Source organism: Phallusia mammillata, chromosome 5 (assembly GCF_965637545.1).
Source record: "Phallusia mammillata chromosome 5, kaPhaMamm4.hap1.1, whole genome shotgun sequence".
NCBI lineage: Eukaryota > Metazoa > Chordata > Ascidiacea > Phlebobranchia > Ascidiidae > Phallusia > Phallusia mammillata.
In genome coordinates, this window is record NC_137256.1 from 20,401,338 (window position 1) to 20,422,060 (window position 20,723).

Here is a 20,723-nt window from a genome sequence, read left to right on the forward strand (position 1 = left end):
ATTTTAGTTATCTTTTTTATAAGAGTGCTTACAAAAAAATGTAGTTGCATTCTCTTTCAACAGGCCATGATGACTTTATTTAGTAAAGTTTATAATAAGTAAATTAAAGAACAAAAAATGGCAAATGAATATCGAAAAACTGAATCATGGATATATCCCACTGTATTGCTTTGCTTGTGTGGAGTTTTCAACTATCTCAAACCTTCGGAACCATTTCTAACACCATATTTGATGGTACGTTTCCAATTGGTCCTTACTCCGAAAAAATATACTTACGACACCAAAGTACAGCTCATGTGTAACAAAACAATAAAATATATTATTTCCTTTTCACCTAAAACTAACTTAATTGTTTATGTTGTTAGTGAAACAGGCTAAATTGGTTCAACCTACATAATTGCTTAATTTATATCAAGCCTCTTGCAGGCCTGTCTAAGCTATTTTATCATATTGGTTTTCAAGCATAGCATTTGTATCACAGACTCTTGCTTAATTTGTTACAAAACACCAATCACCGGTCTCATCGTACCTTTCTAAGATACTGTAAGACCAGTGCTTTATTCTGGCATTAGTTAGACATTTTAGAACATCGGAAATACATATTGCACTTATAGTTTACATTATTACTGTGTTCCTAATAAAAACAAATGTAATCCGTTCTTTACTTAACAGGTATATATAGAAAGTTATTATTTTGTACATAAGTATTGATTGTGATTTATCCAGTTTTTTACCTATATGCATGTGCAAAGAAACAAATCAGTGCATTGCTAGACTTCTAAAATACACCTGTATATATTTGTTAACAAACTTATGATCAAATTACCAAAATCATAAAAGATTATGAAATTATCATCAAATAACAAATCAAAAATTTACAGCAACCAGTAATTTTACTAGCGAGAACAAGACAATTTCGTGTTTTTTTCATTAGGGTCCTGAGCAGAATCTAACATCTTCTCAACTAGTAAATTCTGTTTACCCAGTTTGGATATACTCCTATCTAGCTTCACTTATTCCAGTATTTCTTATTACTGATTATGTGAAATACAAACCTGTTATTATTGCACAGGGTATTGGGTAAGTGAATTTTGTTTCAATGTATTTTTTTAACCTGTTTTGTCTAGAGATTGTTAACAATTGTTTTTATAAATGAAACAGAAAATTTAAACAAATTTGATGTAGCTATATCTTATTCTACTTCCATCTAAAAGAAATCCTAGATATGTTAGGGTTGTCATTTATATGGAGGAAATGCTGGATGGTTTCAATAACTATGTTTGGTGACCCCAAAGTTATGTTACAATTCATTACACAGCATGTTGCACATTACCAACCCCAAAAGTGCCAGTTTTGATAAAATAGCATTACTATCAAAGAGATAAAATGTAAAGTTTTGTTTCTAAATAGGCTACAAAAAAATATTTTTAAGATCCGGCCTTTTTAACCAAATATTGTTAGTTTTTTTAAAATGTGTAGTTGCATGAATGTGTGCGGTAGAGTGCATGATACATCAAAATCAGCACAGAAAACCTTTACAAAGTAAATCTTTTAGTACCCCATAAAAAGAATTTAGAAAACTACTGTAGTTTATGCTACATGGCATTAAAAATCCAGACATTAAGACTGTTTTTTAAAATTATTTCCGGACATATATTTCATGTCCTTATTTCGGATATGTCCAGGAAATTCTGAGCCTCTGGTAACCCTAAGACATGCTACCCATAACACAATAACACAACAGAAACAATGGAAAAACAGCAACCATAAATCAGATCACTTAATTTCTGACTTGACTTTAAACTACAAAATTTCTTAACTTTCTTGAAATGTTTATTGTCCCCTATGTACCAATATTGTTTTCACACATGAAACATATGTAGTTTTTTTTGTTCAAGGTCATAATTTCTTAAACCAGGGTGGTCCAAGGCTAAGAGGTTGGAGGGACACATAAAGGTTTGGCAAGCACTTGGCTGGCCACAAAAGTAGAAACTTTTTGTATTAAAGCACTGAATTTGCTGTTTTAATTGACTATATGTTTTAAACCCCAAATATTATTACCATAATGTTCCTCTGCTAGCATTCAGTTAGAACTGTTTTAAAGTTCCTTGAAGTGCCAATGTTTTCTGCAATGATGTTTGCAGCCAAAAACTTAACACATTTATGTTGTCGCAAATCCAGAAAAAGTCTTTGACATGTCATATGTTGACCGGCTACTTGAAAATTTATTCAATGATTGTATGCAGAAAGGGTTCGGACCACCCTGACCTAAACCAAACTTCCGTGCTGTATGTCAACATTTTCATTTAATTTTACAGGTATATATCATGTTGGCTATTGTTGTGTTTTGCCAGTGGAGTGCCCATGATGCAGTTAATGCAGTTTTGTTATGGAGTTGCAACAGCTGGTGAAATTGGATATTACTCTTATATCTACACGTAGGGTGGCTGCATTTTTTGTTGTAGTTTGTTTTTAAGTTTGCGATATAAACTGCAAAACAATCCTGCATCAACATTTTATATAACCACTTTTGGAATGATACATTTTTAGTACTGTACTTGTGATAAAATACATGAAATTACTGAATTTCGGCTGAATTTACCTGTGAAGTGGTTTTCCTTTCTTTTTTAGTATTGTCGAGACAAATCATTATCAAAAAGTCACATCATATGTACGGGCTTCCACACTTCTTGGTTTGTTTATTGGGTCTGTTTTGTCACAAATGCTCTACTCCTTGGCACATCTCAGTTACTACTATCTGCACATTATTTCACTTGTCAACGTTTCCATTGCTTTTTTAATCTCACTCTTTTTACCCATACCAAAGAAAACAATATTTTTTTACATTTCTGACAATGAGTCAACTGCATCAGGAAGGGAGGAATTACAAGTTGAAGAAGAAAGTGAAGATTTAAAACAATCAACAGCAAAGGTTCGAGTATTTTTATTTTATATTCATTTTTATGGTCTTTCAAACTAAAGTTGTAGCTTGTGCAGTTGGAGTGATGAACATTGGTATTGTTTTCTCCACCCCAAGCAACTAACAATAGCTTGTTTTCACTGTAAGCCATTTGGTTAAACATAGACGAAAGCAATAATCATTTGTAAAATACCATGCTAAGTAGACAATGTGCTTACCATGATCAACTCATTGTATCACATGTTATATTAAATCTCTGGTCTCTTGTGGTTATATATGTGTGCTGTTAGCTCTAAATTGTCTCCAGATGAATTTAAAAGTTGTTAGTTTATTTGTGCTGACTGAGTTTTCTGCACTCCTGATTTTGTACTTGTGGCAACTTGCATGACCTTGCACTCAGTCTGTTCAGTTGCAGTTGTTAAACAGTTAAAGTTGACTTGATGTTTCTCTGAACGCGTTTATATGTCAACTCTTGTACATATGCTTGAGTTGAGTCTTTTCGCTGGTGAAAGACAACATAGTCACACAATTGCACTAAAACAATCATCAAGCCGGAAACAGCTGCTCAACGTTATGAAGCGCAAAAAATATATATTTAATAATTATGTGTTTATAACACTATTGAATAAGATAATTCAATGAATTAACAAATGCTATGTTCATATCATAAGCATTCCAGAATAATATGCTATATTTGTTTCAGAAACATGAAAAATCAAAAACATTCAAAGCAGTGGTTCTTGACTTACTTGGAGACCTGAAGGTTTGCTATACTAACAAAGTTCTGTTGAGATGGTCAGTCTGGTGGGCACTGTCCACATGTGGGTGGATATTGGTGGTCAATTATGTTCAAAATCTCTGGGAAACAATTTTGCCAAGTCGAACAGAAGTGATCTACAATGGGGCAGTTGAAACTGTTGCCACTGTGTTTGGTGAGAACTATGTTACATTTGTGTGATTAGATCCAAAAACTTGAAGGTTGAGGTTATTTTAGTAAACATTTGTATGGGTCCCTTTTCCTTCCTTTTCCATTTTCTGTCTAATACAAGTATGATAGATGCAGTTCGTTTTCGGTCAAGAACTTTATTCATATACTTGACACATAGGTACCTAAATGCACTGTAAAGCTCGACTACATTTGCAATTGTAAAAACTAACTGTATTTAATTGACTCACTAGTTTCATAGTTTGGTAATTAGTACATTAGTGAATGTTTGAAAGTATTTTGCAAATTTTAGTTGGATTTAGTTATTTTTCCATCCTTTACCCCTAAATATTTGGGTCAAAACCTCACTGTGCTGAAATTTAAATCAATAGTAGATAGTTTGCTGTTTGTATGTTAAATTTTTAAAAAAATTGTGTTCCAAATAAGTCAAAAAACATCCTTGCAGCCGAATTGTGTGTCAAAACTTCAACTGCCCTAGCTAGCTTTCCCTAAAAATGTGCTAATTATGGGTCCCCTTTCCTGAAGGGGACACATATTGATTTTACTCAAATTGTGTTTTTTTTATTTCTTTTTTTTCTTTCATTTTTGTTTCTCCCCAAAGTTTGTCCGACTCGTTTTTCCATGAAATGTTTGATGGATTTGGATGAAATTTACACAGATGGTAGATGTAGTTATGTAGATGTGCATCCCACTTTGTTTTTGTTGATAACCCCAGTATTTACCCCGCTCGCCCCCTAAAATGGGTATTTTTCCCCCGAAGTTTGTCCGACTCGTTTTTCCATCAAATGTTTGATGGATTTGGCTGAAACTTATACAGATGGAAGATATAGTTATGTAGATGTGCATCCCACTTTGTTTTTGTTGATAACCCCAGTATTTACCCCGCTCGCCCCCTAAAATGGGTGTTTTTACCCCGAAGTTTGTCCGACTCGTTTTACCATCAAATGTTTGATGGATTCAGCTGAAATTTGCACAGATGGTAGATATAGTTATGTAGATGTGCATCCCACTTTGTTTTGTTGATAACCCCAGTATTTACCCCACTAGCCTCCTAAAATGGGTGAGTTTTTAAACAGTGTCAGAATTGGCTGAAATTTAGATTTCTTGTATAATATGCCATTTATAGGTGTCGATTGTTGCGTTCAACCCTGTAGTCCTAACATTTACCCCACAAGCCCCTAAAGTATAAAACGTATTTGTATGTTACTGGTCACTACAAATGAAAGATTTCTTTTGAGCAATAGTGTTACAAGGGCAACCAGTTGTATGTTGCTCGTTGGTGGGTTGCTTGGTGGTCGTTTTTGCGCCATGGCAGTTAGGGACTTGTTAACAGCCCTATGACGTCAGAAACATTAACGGTTGTTGCTCAAAATACCTCTAGTGGTCGTAATTTTAAACATTGGCAGATTTGGCTGAAACTATTGATTAAGTCATTGTGGTTTTTATATATTTTTTAGTTTGTGTGTCAAACCCAATTAGTTGCCCTACTAGCCCCCTAAAATGGGTCAGTTTTTTAAAACATTAAATAGGACATACTTCAAACAATATCTGGGGTGAATCTAATTTTATAGCTTGTATTCTACATAGTATTATTATTTAAGCCCAGTGCCAATCACTGTGTTTTACCTTACAACACCCGACTTTCTCATGGTTATCTCTTGAATTGCATTATTTTCAACTTTACGTGTGTGGGGACTCATGAGTTTTTGCCTGCAGAAACGACTAAAGTTATAAAAGACGGTGGCTAATATGGGACCCAATACAAAATAAGCATAGGAAATATATTTATGTTTTAAAATAGCTTATAGTGTAATGTATATGCAAGGGCAATATGTGCTAAGCCACCCTTCTAGTTCATATCTGCATTTAATACTGCAAAATGTATTTTTTCTACAGGTGCACTTGGTGCTTTTTGTATTGGTTTTGTCAAACTTAACTGGAACCTATGGGGTGAATTGGCGTTAGGATTTTTCTCATTGCTAAAGTTTGCACTGTTGATGTTGATGTATTGGACTGACAACATTTGGATTTGCTATTCAGCCTATGTAATATTCATTATACTCTACAATGTTGTTATTACCATCACTCAGTAAGTTCATTCTGTTTTTTTACATATCATCTGTATTGAGTGGAAAACACTGAACCAGTTTCCTATTGCAAAGTAAGCTTAGATTACTTCAGGTTTTTCTAACCGGTTAAATTCATTCAACCTATCTCCAATAGGGTAACAGTGTCCTAACATCCTGTTTAAAGTTGATTGATTAACAACAAACAGTGTGTCAGTTAAAGTCAGACACTATGTATTGTAATATACCTAAACGATCTTTTTTTCATAATGTAGTTGGCTGCAGTAAAAACTTATCTAAAGTTTTGAGATGATTTAACAAATTCTGCTACATCATCACTTAACAAAATTCCTTTAGGTTTCAACTTGCAATTGGTTTGACCACTGAGAGCTTTGCACTTGTTTTTGGTGTAAACACATTTGCAGCTGTACTTCTCAATGCAGTTCTAACAGTAATATTGATTGACAAAGCCGTCCTTGGACTTGATGTTCGAACACAATTTATTGTTTACAGGTGAGCATATTTGACACAAATGTTCGATTCATATGCATAGCACTATAAATACTTTTTTACTAAGATTGCTCCTTTGTTCGTTTTAACTTTATTTATCAGAACATGTTTTTTATGGTTTTTGATACTACAGTATTAGACTGCAAAGTTACATAAAAAATACTTGTTTTATCTACAGTGTTTATTTTGGAATCGTAGCATGTGTATTCTTAATACACAGCGCCTACAACCTTTATCAAAAGTTTTGTCAGCAAAAACAAACAAGCGACAGCACATCTGCAACTGGCGACAAAGATAAACAAGAAAATGTTGAACCTCTGATGGAAGCCACAATGTGATAACAGAAATTGCAGTGTATTATCAAGATTTAGTCAAATTGTTTTAATTGTAGAAGCCATGTACTATTTTTGCTTTGCCAAATATAAGAGTTTACATAAGCACTCAAGGGCAATTATGTCAACACAAACTATATCAATACCAACATAAAACCATCTGATCTTTGGAGTCTGCAACTTCACACTAGTGTCTTGCACTTAGGTTCGTTTGCTTCATACTTTTTGACAAGCTTATACAAACGAGCATGAACTAAAACACTGAAAAGACCAGAAACCAAAAAACTCGGATTTAGCGATTTTATCAGGCAGTCCCGTAATTTCATCAAAAAAAACCAACAAAAGTAGTCCTAATGTTTTAACGAAGTTTATTCACTATTCCTGCTGGTCTGTTCCACGGTTTACGTATCATGTCGAATGCACAAAATAAGTTTTTGACAGCATTTATGTGAAACTTGATGTCGTTTAAGTAATAGTTGTACAAGTTGAGCCAAATTTATTTGCGTTGTTATGGTTGAAAGGTTACTTAAAACAGCATGGGCGCCGAAGTGCCGCACAGCATTTCGCATGTGAGGGTGGCAGAACCCACAGGTTCTGCTGGTCAAACGGAAACAATCTTGAAGGTGATTGTCCTTAACTTGCTCGTGGTGAATTTTACTTTGCACACACAAAAATTGTGCGGGCAACGACCGCTGTTCCACCTTTTTGAGGTGATGATAATATCGACACCACTGCCCAATATATCTGAAACGGCCGCTGTGATGTATCATACATAACAATGCAAATACTAGCGGCAAAGTCACAATGCATGGCTTCAAAACCAATTAAAGACTGTTGAAACTTGTTTTTCCCTGTCACAAAGTTAGAAGTGACCACAGGGGGAAAGGCAGTGCGATGTTTTTTTAATCTTTAAACGTGAAAACGATTAATGCATCTTGCGTTTTCTAACAATGTTTTTTGCATCTAAGATATTTATTTGCAAAAGTCACAGACACATCTCCGTGAAATTTTGGTTCAATTCAATACTGCACTACAGCGTTCCATTCGATTGTTATTTGTACCGCGTCCACCTGTAGATCAAACGGAGCACTGAACTATTTGATATAAGTTTCATGCTTACGCAAATCACCAAACTTAGATGAAAATTCCTTTTTGTCATGTGGTATCACAGAAACAAGAAATCTTGCTTTATGGTTTAATTGTTCTTTTTTGGTGTAGTGAAGTAAGCAATCATTGTCAGTTTCCTTTTTCACAATCTGAAGTCACCACTTCGTCCAACTGCGCCCGATACTTAATAAAGAATGTGAAATTTAGTTATTACTTGTCTTCATTGAGTTTTGGCAGGACACGAGAGCCTTTTATTATTTCCAACTACGTATTGATGGGGCTCCTACCAGTTGTTGTGGACGCTGAGATGGGTATTTTAGCTTTTGTGGCAATACCCGTAACAATATCCTGAAAAACCAATTGTCGTTTAGTCCACGTACAAATAACGGTAGAACTACTAACACTGAGCTTGGGCTGGCCCCCGCTCTGGGAATTTCTGGTAGGTGGCGCTAAGGAGAATAGGCGTTTATGGTGCTGACTCAGCAATTATTCTTACCATAAACCCAAACTGCTGTAACAGCACCATAAACGCCTATGCTCCTTAGCGCCACCTACCAGAAATTCCCAGAGCGGGGGCCAGCCCAAGCTCAGTGTAAGTAGCTCTACCACAAAAACCTACTGCCATTTTAGCTATGTTTTGGTTAAGTTTAATAAAGGTTTAAAATTGGTGCTATAGTTACAATTAGGAAAAAACGATTGTTAATTTTTTCGATAAAATTTCGAATTTGAATTCGAACGCAACCATCGATGGTGCGCGCCAACACAACGAACGATTTCGCAACGTTTTCTCACCACGAGGTTTCATTTGAGGTTGGATGCCAGACTATTTGCATGGTAAGTGTTGTGTTAATTAGTTTTTAATTAATGTAAAAACTATGTAGTTACCAAGAGTTATGTTATCTTGATATTGCATAGAAAATATGTCCTAGAAAATATGAGATCATTATCCTGGTCTAATTATGTGTGTTTTTACAGACGTTCGTTTATTTTGTCCAACTTCAATCCATTCATCGTCATATCGACCAACATCTTTCAACTTCAAATATTCACTTGTATGTAAACATAAGAGTCTGTCGTGGGTCAACTGGGTTAGCGGAACTGTTAGGCTTAACTTAGGTTAACTGGCGCTAGGGTGAGTGACCTTTTCTATGTCCAAGTAAGACCTGAAGAGTCTTTCTTGGTCATAGAAAGGCCCAAGTCTGTAGGAGTGCTACTATTGTCAGCAAGTTAGCGCTAGGGCTATAACTAGAGTAGCACTTGTTAACTAAGGTTAGGCTAGATAACATAGGTGGGGTACGATTGGGATTCGCACGCCACTAGGGACATTAGCTTAGAACGATTTCTAACTAGGTGTGGCGTGTTGCTAAATGGCTTTAGTTAATATAAGGTTCGCTTAGAAACACGGCCTGGGCATGGCCTCCACCGCATTGCATTGGCCGCGGTGTAGGCGTGACCAAGTAGGGACACCGTTATTCCCAATGATGGCTCAGGCCCGTGAGCTGGAGGGGACCGACTTTGCATTTTGCCTGAAAAGTCACGTGAGCCACCCCGTAGGGCGCAAACTGTTGTTAAATTTTCCAGCCCTGCGTTTGCGTAATTCCCTGGGTCCTTGACAAGGGGGGTCTCTAAGGGCAGGGATCAGTGATGCACTGTTGAGTTATACGCTGTAATCATCACTGAACCCTTTTAAACAAACCATTGCGCCTTTGCTAACTGTAATTATAGGGATGTTGTGGATTTGTTTTTGGGTTTTGACCAGCTTTAGTTGTTCTTGTTTGTATTTCTTGTTCACTTGTACTGAATAGAAAATTTGAACTAGATATGAAGCATGGATATAACTCACCTTTTTTGTTCGTGTAAAAATGTCTTCTAGACTCAAATGCGCTAAAAATGCCCCCTATCCCACTTGTGCTGGTCAAGCCCATTTTTCTTGTGGATTTAGATTAACTTACTGATAACTACAGTTCCGTTTCCTGCTTGGCCAGGCCACCCAGTCATCATGGGGCAGTGGCTGTTTGGGTGGTTGTAAAACACGACAGACTCACTTTCTACTTTTATAGGCTAATTTGCGGCGGTTGTATGCAGTGCAGACAAGCTTTTTTTTGTATACTTTTGCATCGGCCGCACAGGAGGTGAAGGTGGTTCTAGGCGTTTTTCAGGTTTATCTCCTAAATTTGCTAATCAACTTCTTCATTGATGCTGTGACCAAGTGCAACTGCCATTAATATTATTGTAACCTGAAGTTTTTACCTTGCGCTTTCCCTCTTTCATCAACAAAAATGTGTGATGTGTCCACTTTATCTATCCTTTAATTTCTTTTAGTTAGACCAGTTCTTGGGGGGTGTTGTGCCTTTTACATCAGCCGAACAGGTTCTTATTTTTGTGTCATTGTTTATTGCACGTCGCTCTTAACCATATGAACCACCATCGCCAAGTGTAAGGAAAGTAGTTGAAAAATCAGAATTGAAATCTTGGTTTCAGATATTTTACTTCATTCCAGGTATGTATTATTGTCTTACATTGAAATTTGCTGTTCAGTGTAAAAACCATTTGCTTTATTTTTCAGGACTTGCTATTGATTGAATGATGTTGTTGTTTTGTATCAATTTGTGATGATTTAGCCAAAAAAATTGCCATTGTGCATTCCTGCAACTTTTGAAGGTATTAATGTTTATTTGTAACATTAAATCTTAATCTGTTTTTGCAAGTTTAAGTATTATCTTTTAATCGTTTTTGCAGTTATTAACATTCCATTAAACTTTTTAGATGTTTTGCAGGTTTTAACAATATCGTTTAATCCTTACTGCAGCTATTAACATTACACTAAACTTTTTAGATATTTTGCAGGTTTTAACAATATCGTTTAATCCTTTCTGCAGCTATTAACATTACACTAAACTTTTTAGATATTTTGCAGGTTTTAACAACATCTTTGTTGCAGCTATTAACATTATATTAAAATTTTAGATATTTTGCAGGTTTTAACAATATCTTATCATTTTTGCAGCTATTAACATTATAATAAACTTTTTAGATATATTACCCGTTTACAGTAATAAATAATATTTTGTTTTTCTTCAACACGTTTAGGGCTTGCTTTTTGCAGATTTACAGTTTTGTTTTTCAGGTTGTTTTAGGGCTTTTATATTTAAAAATGACCTTGGTTTTTGTTTTGCAGGTTTAGTATTAAAGCTTAGGGTTGGGTTTTATTGGGTAACTGGGTTGGTAACTAAAAATGTAAGGTAACTGGGGTTTTCTCTGCAGGTTTACGCTTTGTTCAGGTTTAATAGGGTTTCTGTTTTTTTTTTACATGTTAATCAGGTTGTTTGCGCGTTTTTTGTTTTGCAGGAGCTGTGTTTCCTATTTTTACAGATGTAGGGATTTTATAATTATGTAGATTTAGATATTTTAAGCAAGTATATGTTGTTGCATGTGGAATTCATTGTCTTTCTCCGAGCTTTGATTTTGGATTGGTATGTTTTTCAACGTAAAGCTAGTAAGTTGTCCTTTTGCACATCAGGAATCCAACTCTTATTTTGTAAACTGTATTGCTATTGTTTCAGATGTTGCATCATATAAAACGTAAAAGTAAGAGTGGCTAACCAGTGATCTTCAGGGCCGGGCAGTTTATCATCAAAACAAGTATTTCTGTGATTTCTCCAACATAGTATTTCTCAGAAGTCTGATTTTCGATTTGAATGTAAATTCATCAGAAAAAACTTGTAAGTTATACTTTTGCACATTAGTAATCAAACTCTTATTTAGTCAATTTTATTACTATTGTTTCAGATGTTGCATCGTTTAAATCAAGAAGAAGTGGCCAAGCAGTGATCCTCAAGGTAGAGCTGTACACCAATAAAACTAAGTGCACTTCCACAACAAAGACAGAACAGTAGTCAGTTACAAGGTATGCAATTTGTTTTATTGCTTGATATAGAGAGGTAATGTGTAAAAGGAGTGGTCTGCGGAAAGTCAGTTGCAAAAAATCAAATTGTGTCGAAGTGACAATACTTTTTTATGTTTATTGGTTCACATATGTGCATAAAATTCAATGTACACCAACAAGTGTGTTAAACTGTCACACAATGCCACAATATTGTTCCCACTGACATCTAAAGTAATGGTATTGCAACAACAAAAAATCTAGAATGTCATGTAATAGACACATTTTAGGTCAGAACCAGAACCAGTATTGCAGTGAGGTGTAAAGGCAAAAAACCTTAAGAACCATTGTGTTAAAAATAGCCCTTAGTATAAACATTGTTCTTAATGGCATAAGTTAAAACTGTTTTTGCCCCTCAATATCGTTAAGTTGACATGTGCAGTTTTGGTTCTGGTTTTAAACTTTATTGAGGTTTGAGTTATAAATTTGTTAACTGATAATTGGGTTTTGTATAAGTATACACTGATGTTGTTGATTAACATAAAGGTTAAAATATGAACTACATATCTCCAAGAATGTAAATTTTTGTCATCTTGGTTACTGTTGATCAACTTTAAGGTGTTGCGGAAAAGGCACATTTATGAACGATTTGCTAGAGATTATAGAAATATGTGTTTGGGGACTGGGGGCCTATATATATATATATTTGTTTTGCGTGGAAAATCGATCATGTTACATGGTCAAATAGGGTGCATAGTATATCGTCAAATGGGATATAATAAAGAATATCAAGCAACATCAAGGAAAAAGCATTTCATTACATGAAATACTTGATAGTAAAAGGGTTGTTACAACAGGTTGGGCATGTTCCATGGCCTCTTACATTACTAAAATGTAAAGATATGGAAGCCACCTTTTGAGCTTTATATTATTATTAGTTTACTTGTTTTTATTTTTTATTTTATACCAATTGATCCCTTGTTTGTATTTTAACCTGTACATTTTCATTTTAGACCATGTAGCCTCCGAACCGATGATCAAGACATGCCGATTTTCAAGTCCACCATCTCGAACGGACCAGACTTACAAGACACATATTGGCAGATGACAGTGCAAGCTTTTTTGCTATCGAACAGAATAGGACCAACTTATTTCATTCAAAATTCTGAAGTACTACACATTCTGATGTACAATTCTGAGGTACTGCACGTAACATTGAAATTATTTTGCCCTTATTTTTTAACATATCAAAACTTAGAACTTGCAATGATATGAAAAACATAATGAATGCAGTTTGATTTTGGCTTAAACTGCGTTGCTATCTCTGTCCTTGTCGTTTTTTGTTAATTGTTACGTGCAACTTTACACAACAATTAGCTTAAATGCTGTGTTTAAATGTAGCCCAAATGTTATGATAGGCATTTTATTGCACTTCGCACATCCAAAATCTCCGCATAGTGTTCTCCTGGTGCCAAATGTACATATTTTTTCAACTGTCATCTGTTTTAATGCTTGTGTTTCACGTATGTATTTAAAATCCATATCCTGCTATTCATTTCAGTGTAATCTGTTGTTTATAATTTTGTTGTACATTCATTATTGTGGAATTTAACCGGGATGGTGGCTTTCCTATTTGTTGCCAATTTATTTAAGTAACATCGTGTTTAATGGCTCCACATACGCTATAGGTTATACTGGACATATACATGTATGTTTCCTAATTTCATGAAATTCCCTTGTGTGACATTTAATAATATATCTGCATGTAAAAACTGCTGTAGATTTGAATTGGTAACAGCACTCATGTTTAAGATTCTGAAGGATAGGGCCTATCTAAAGAATTTATAGTGCATTCAATGAAACTTTTAAACCAAATGTTTCTGTTCTGTTAAACACACTAATTTGACCTGAGCTGTTCATGATTTGTTTTAAATATATGTACCATTTGCATTTAATATCCTTAATAAAGAGTGAGAAAAAATTTTTTTGCTAAATTGTTTAGTCGTATTTCCGTTTTGCACTTATTGATGGCAACTTTTTCTGTATTGTAAGACATAAGCTGATATTTATTAGTGCTACAGCTTCCATTTGATTCTGTTTATCCTGTGCCACATTCGTTTTGTTGTTAAGAAAGAATACAACTGAAGCAAGTATATACTTGTTGGTGGCATCGTTTATTAATTTATAGCAGACCAGACATGCAATAACAAGAATAATAATTCAAATGTTGTCTTTAAAAATTCGTTGCGTCTGATATTTAAACTAGTGATGTACCGAACTCGCCTCAAATGGGTAGGACCAAAACCGACCATTGTTCAAAAATTCAACAGTTTACATAAAAAATTAATAAACTAATACCGGTACTCAAAAACATAACATAGCCGTTTTTATTATTTTTTACGTTTTGAGGGCCTGTGGGTAAACCGCTGGGTAATCCAGGGTCAAACTTTGGAAGAGTCTCCAAATAATCCACTATTACGTGAAAATAAACAATCTTTCTTGAACAAACGCGTTGAACACACCCGCTTTAGACAAAAAAGAAGAAATAGCGACGAACATAGTATTTGCTGTCTTGCAAGGAAAGGACGCACAATAAGAGTAATGCTTGTGACACCGAAATATTGTTTTTCGATTTGTTATTAAGCGGCTATCAGTTACTAAGCTATTAAATACAGTTTGGTTGTTGGCTAGGGGTTGAACGTCAAAACAAAAACATTTAAAACCCATCCCTTATACCAGGGGTTCTTAAACTTTTTCGGTCGTGCCCCACTTGACACTATTTATTTATTCTCACGCCCCCCCTAAAAAACGTTAGCACTGATGATGCTTGTCTTGTTTTTCGGAGACAACATACATCGTAGGTCCGCTTTAAGCTACTATAAAGTTAGTTCCGAACGTTGGAAAAGCCACTTCAAAGGCTTTTGCGCCCACAGAGCGACGTTGCCAGTATTCTTGTAAACTACGCATATGTCGCCCAGAAATTGTTGATGCTCTAAAAGTCAAGGCAATTTCTGATGCGAAATTAAGAACAAATCAAAAATGTACCGCCGACTATATAGCACAGGGGTCACCAAACTATGGCCTGCGAGGTCATTTCATCCGGCTCGCGACCCAAATTTTGGTTTGGCATATCGTATTGATAACTTTGTTACATTCAAAAATTAATCTACGCCTTACGAAAGTTTACTGTCACGACATGTAGAATTAATATTACCGTGCCTACTTTCATGGGATTGCAACGCCCAGGATTGATCCAAAGCCAGTTTTTGTCACAGACAAGGCACAAAGTGTTAATTGTGAGCAAACGATTGCCTTATTTTGTTACTTGTGACGTAATATACATGCATTGCTTTTAAAATGAGATTTAACAATTAACAGATTTAAAATGGATTTTTAGAACGACCATATCTTGGCGCCCATATAAAAATCGCCTCGTGGGCTGAAAATCCATTCAATGAAGAGTTTACTTTATTTCCAAACAATAAGTTCGAAATCAGCGCCGACATTATTCCTATGCATTCATTTACAATTTTTTCAGGTGAAACCTTTGCAGCCAGATTGTGCTGCGCCCCTCTTGAGAACCCCTCACGCCCCCTAAGGGGGCGCGCGCCCCAGTTTAAGAACCCCTGCCTTATACGCAATAAAAGTCAATAAAGCCTTGATGCAAAACGCAGTATAGTCCAACGCAGTATTTCGTTAAAAGCAGAATTTTATACCAGGACGAAATAAATAAATTGTTGCCCAATTACCAGAACGATAAAGCATTAATAATCTAAAAATGGACCAAAAATCAGTTTTTTTTAATTCCGATATTTCGTCCTAGACATTAACAAAGACTTGCTTGAATATCTCAGCGTTGTGCCAATGATGGAAAAAGTTCCAACCATGTGGTTCTTGAGTGGCGTGATAATTTTAAGAGACAAATATCATGTAATGTATTACCCATCTAAGCAAAATTGTGATTTGGCATAACTTCTTTCATTGTTCAGTTAAGCTATAAGGATTGTTAACATCACGGAAAGATATTCTTTTCTTAAGACCTGAATCAAAATAAAACTACCGTTACAAACTTAATGTGGCCAGACCGGAACAAAATAAAAATACCAGAACTGGAAAGAATGAACGCGAAAAATAAATTGCACAAAACGAATACGGTAACGATATTTTATTTAGAATCGTTCGGGTATATACTATTGGTTGAAGCGATCTTAATTTTTACAAGAATTTTTGTCTTCGTTTTTTCAAGGTCTAATGGATTTAGATAATAATCACTACTGCTTAGAAGAAGGTGTAAGTTTATGCAAAAAAACAACAACAGCAACATCAACAGATAACTAAAATCCTTTTGCCGTGAAGCCACAAAACCTCGATGACGACTTGCAATATTGAAAATATTTGGTTCAAAGGTATACGCTAGTTATCGTCACAGTTCAGCGGATTCTTAAAGACGAGCCTAGGAGAGTTTGGACGGCGCAACGTGACTTGAAGTAATCCTCTCAAGTTGATTACGATTAACCCGTTGCTAAAATATCAAGGCTGGTTTAGTCACTGTCACTTCTCTATATTGTCAAGCGTCCAAAAACGGTGATCAGGATAATCCTTTGGTAGAATTCAGATCTAGTTTGTTGTAGTCTCTTTAGCAAATACTCGGCTAAATTATTATGCAGTGCGTCTAGGAATTCATTTGGTGCGATTTGTGCCTCCAATGAACAGGGCAAATGTTTTTGATTGAAACTTGAGTTATCACTGTGCCGCATGAAAACTGGAACTGCGTTTTGAATGGTTGAAAAAATTTAGAATAGCCAGCGGTTTATTTTGTGCACAGCTTCGCTCTAAACGTCGATGCCAGGCTAGGACAATTGAGCCACCTGCCTGAGTGCCTTCAGCTATTGCTCCTGAAGTTTTGGTGAATCTAGGCTCATTAAAACGTGCTGAAATTCTCGCAATTCTCTTATGAATTAAATCTTAAAATCCTGATTTTTGCAATACACGTAATTGATAGCTAATAATGACACAGAGAGCGTTTCTTTTCTTTCTCTGTATTCTTGAATAGACGTTTCAAATTTCCCGTCGTTGTATGGAATGTACTTGCACACGAAAATGCAAACGTTAATGTAAGCATTGTACAAGACAATATCATGGCCGCTACAGCTGATAATTTAAAATGTAATGAAACACAGTATTTATAAAACAAGAATTTTACACAAAAACCTGACTTTCATAACTCTCCAAACTTATAGATTCCGGTTTAAACCTAGAGTGAGATTCGGTAGGAGGCCAAAGCTTTAAAATGAAAAAAAAAGTAAAAAACATTTTTTTGGCCTTATTCAATAAAACACTACAAAATTAAAGCACCCCTATCAATTTAGGAAACGAGCAGACATTTTCAAAATAAAAAACAGAAACAAAATGTTCATTCAAAAAAAAATTTGTCGGATTATGACGACATTGGACTCCTATTCAATATCATCTCAAAATAGGGAAAGCACCAATCGGTGGTAATGATAAAACAACAAATATCATTCCTAAAAAACAAGAAAATTACGCTACCTGGCGAATGTCAGTTTGCTCGTCCAAAACCACAAGTCGTACCCACCAACGCCCAACAAACACTAAGTTGCTCGATGTCTCGGCTCAGGTTCAGCGGGTGAACACCGGTGGAAACATCGGCCAAACGTCGGCGACCGCCTGCAACCGCGACACTTTGTGTTTGTGGGTGCACCACAAACACTGGAAAATGGAGTCTGATGTGGTTATGACATCGACTCCCTGGTGCCTGGCACGCGGTCTGCTCCAAAAACGGGTCGTGACAAGCAGGACCAGTGACGGAGCGGGTCGATTTCAGCGACCAAGTTCCATCCAACAGTCTTTGAGGAGGGACCTGCTGACACAGTGCGCGCTTCGACTCGGGGGATTCTCGCGCCGAAGCAGTCAGTCACGTGACTAGGAACTATTCAACCGTGTCCACGTTGCGACCACGTGATTGCATGAAAATGAGTCCACCGAAAAGGAAACCACAAACAGAAAATATGGACATCTAATGAAATAGCCCAAGTTTTAGGGCTCGAGTGAAGCTCGTTCTGGTTGTTTCGACAGCTCGGACGTCGGCTCGTCCCCAGCTCCGTCACAGGTGACGTCAGAGCTCGGGAATCGGCTTCACGGCCGGTTTCCCGAGCAACGACGCTATTCTGTTTCGACAGCAACGGGGGACTAGTCGAGTTGGCTTCTGTTTGTAGCGCCGGCCTCTCGGCTTGCTCGAGAGGATCGGTGCTGGGCCTTGTGCTCGGCACCGCTCCTCTCTTGTAGCGAGTCGAGGTCTTGGCGTTGCCCGAGTCCACGTGGACGTGGGGATTACTGTTAACCATGACGACGTATACGACGACGGAGACCACCACATTTTGTCGTGCAGCTGCTGCGGCTGCTGCGGCTGCTGCTGCTGCTGCGAGGCGGCGGTCCCCCCAAAAGTATTCGGATTTTTACGTAGCTAGCGATGATCAGGAAATGAGACAAATGACAAAAGAGTACAAGGCTCTTTTATACCAAGCCCGCTCACAGTAGCCAAGCACAGCGGGAGCAGAAGCATCCCGCTAGGCGGCTTCTTGAACAAGAAAGGGGAGCAATGCTGGAGCACTTAGCCCCAGCACTGCGCCCTCCCTCGCCCAAGGGAAGCGGAGCTGGTCCGTAGCTTGTCACGAGGCGATGGTACTTAGCAACGCAAGCTTCCACGACACCGCAAAGCAAAGTGCACAGCACTTGCTAGGCAGTGACGCGTTAGCCCCGAAGCAGCAAGACTTCGGCTCCCAAAGCTTACAAGAAAAGGAAAAATTGCCCCTTTTCAATTACACCAACAAACTTCTGTTTGTGGTTTGTGGGAATGTGCTGCAATTGTTCGAAGAGAAAACGTTTTGTCACGTGAGAACAACAGCAAGCCAGCGACGTGGCATTAGGTGGTAACGTGGCGAAGGGATGTCGCACTTGCGCAGGCGAGCGCTCAAGCACGCCAAACGCAAAGCCCTCACCACAACTAGACATCGTCTCAACACGACCGTCTAGCGGGCGTAGGGCTGTTCGTTTTCCGGTAGCACCGGTTAGGACGGCTTGTAAAGCACAAGTCGCACCCAACGACGCCCAACAAACGGTAAGTTGCTCGGTGGCTCGGCTCAGGTTCAGCGGGTGAACACCGGTGGAAACATCGGCCAAACGTCGGCGACCGCCTGCAACCGCGACACTTTGTGTTTGTGGGTGCACCACAAACACTGGAAAATGGAGTCTGATGTGGTTATGACATCGACTCCCTGGTGCCTGGCACGCGGTCTGCTCCAAAAACGGGTCGTGACAAGCAGGACCAGTGACGGAGCGGGTCGATTTCAGCGACCAAGTTCCATCCAACAGTCTTTGAGGAGGGACCTGCTGACACAGTGCGCGCTTCGACTCGGGGGATTCTCGCGCCGAAGCAGTCAGTCACGTGACTAGGAACTATTCAACCGTGTCCACGTTGCGACCACGTGATTGCATGAAAATGAGTCCACCGAAAAGGAAACCACAAACAGAAAATATGGACATCTAATGAAATAGCCCAAGTTTTAGGGCTCGAGTGAAGCTCGTTCTGGTTGTTTCGACAGCTCGGACGTCGGCTCGTCCCCAGCTCCGTCACAGGTGACGTCAGAGCTCGGGAATCGGCTTCACGGCCGGTTTCCCGAGCAACGACGCTATTCTGTTTCGACAGCAACGGGGGACTAGTCGAGTTGGCTTCTGTTTGTAGCGCCGGCCTCTCGGCTTGCTCGAGAGGATCGGTGCTGGGCCTTGTGCTCGGCACCGCTCCTCTCTTGTAGCGAGTCGAGGTCTTGGCGTTGCCCGAGTCCACGTGGACGTGGGGATTACTGTTAACCATGACGACGTATACGACGACGGAGACCACCACATTTTGTCGTGCAGCTGCTGCGGCTGCTGCGGCTGCTGCTGCTGCTGCGAGGCGGCGGTCCCCCCAAAAGTATTCGGATTTTTACGTAGCTAGCGATGATCAGGAAATGAGACAAATGACAAAAGAGTACAAGGCTCTTTTATACCAAGCCCGCTCACAGTAGCCAAGCACAGCGGGAGCAGAAGCATCCCGCTAGGCGGCTTCTTGAACAAGAAAGGGGAGCAATGCTGGAGCACTTAGCCCCAGCACTGCGCCCTCCCTCGCCCAAGGGAAGCGGAGCTGGTCCGTAGCTTGTCACGAGGCGATGGTACTTAGCAACGCAAGCTTCCACGACACCGCAAAGCAAAGTGCACAGCACTTGCTAGGCAGTGACGCGTTAGCCCCGAAGCAGCAAGACTTCGGCTCCCAAAGCTTACAAGAAAAGGAAAAATTGCCCCTTTTCAATTACACCAACAAACTTCTGTTTGTGGTTTGTGGGAATGTGCTGCAATTGTTCGAAGAGAAAACGTTTTGTCACGTGAGAACAACAGCAAGCCAGCGACGTGGCATTAGGTGGTAACGTGGCGAAGGGATGTCGCACTTGCGCAGGCGAGCGCTCAAGCACGCCAAACGCAAAGCCCTCACCACAACTAGACATCGTCTCAACACGACCGTCTAGCGGGCGTAGGGCTGTTCGTTTTCCGGTAGCACCGGTTAGGACGGCTTGTAAAGCACAAGTCGCACCCAACGACGCCCAACAAACGGTAAGTTGCTCGGTGGCTCGGCTCAGGTTCAGCGGGTGAACACCGGTGGAAACATCGGCCAAACGTCGGCGACCGCCTGCAACCGCGACACTTTGTGTTTGTGGGTGCACCACAAACACTGGAAAATGGAGTCTGATGTGGTTATGACATCGACTCCCTGGTGCCTGGCACGCGGTCTGCTCCAAAAACGGGTCGTGACAAGCAGGACCAGTGACGGAGCGGGTCGATTTCAGCGACCAAGTTCCATCCAACAGTCTTTGAGGAGGGACCTGCTGACACAGTGCGCGCTTCGACT

At 38.6% G+C, this 20,723-nt stretch overlaps 1 protein-coding gene and 1 long non-coding RNA gene across 2 annotated transcripts; both read left to right on the plus strand.

The window, feature by feature from the left end:
- The first annotated feature begins 67 nt into the window (after window positions 1-67).
- LOC145229701 (thiamine transporter 2-like) lies at window positions 68-8,087 on the plus strand. Its single transcript, XM_080095035.1, has 8 exons — window positions 68-234; window positions 935-1,080; window positions 2,319-2,438; window positions 2,632-2,932; window positions 3,624-3,852; window positions 5,763-5,955; window positions 6,290-6,445; window positions 6,621-8,087. The coding sequence occupies exons 1-8, from the start codon at window positions 118-120 to the stop codon at window positions 6,778-6,780; spliced, it is 1,422 nt and encodes a 473-aa protein (XP_079951161.1). The 5' UTR covers window positions 68-117; the 3' UTR covers window positions 6,781-8,087.
- Window positions 8,088-11,224: 3,137 nt separating this feature from the next.
- On the plus strand, window positions 11,225-13,921 carry LOC145230550 (uncharacterized). The gene is made up of 4 exons (XR_013860679.1): window positions 11,225-11,377; window positions 11,445-11,603; window positions 11,671-11,788; window positions 12,778-13,921. It is a non-coding gene; the product is annotated as an uncharacterized LOC145230550 (long non-coding RNA).
- Window positions 13,922-20,723: the final 6,802 nt, after the last annotated feature.

Excerpts from the sequence above, each read along its gene's own strand:
- LOC145229701 (XM_080095035.1), top strand. The coding sequence starts at position 118 with ATGGCAAATGAATATCGAAAAACTGAATCATGGATATATCCCACTGTA. Across the intron at positions 235-934 it reads TTCTAACACCATATTTGATG|GGTCCTGAGCAGAATCTAAC; the intron begins GTACGTTTCCAA and ends TTTTTTCATTAG. Across the intron at positions 3,853-5,762 it reads AACTGTTGCCACTGTGTTTG|GTGCACTTGGTGCTTTTTGT; the intron begins GTGAGAACTATG and ends TTTTTTCTACAG.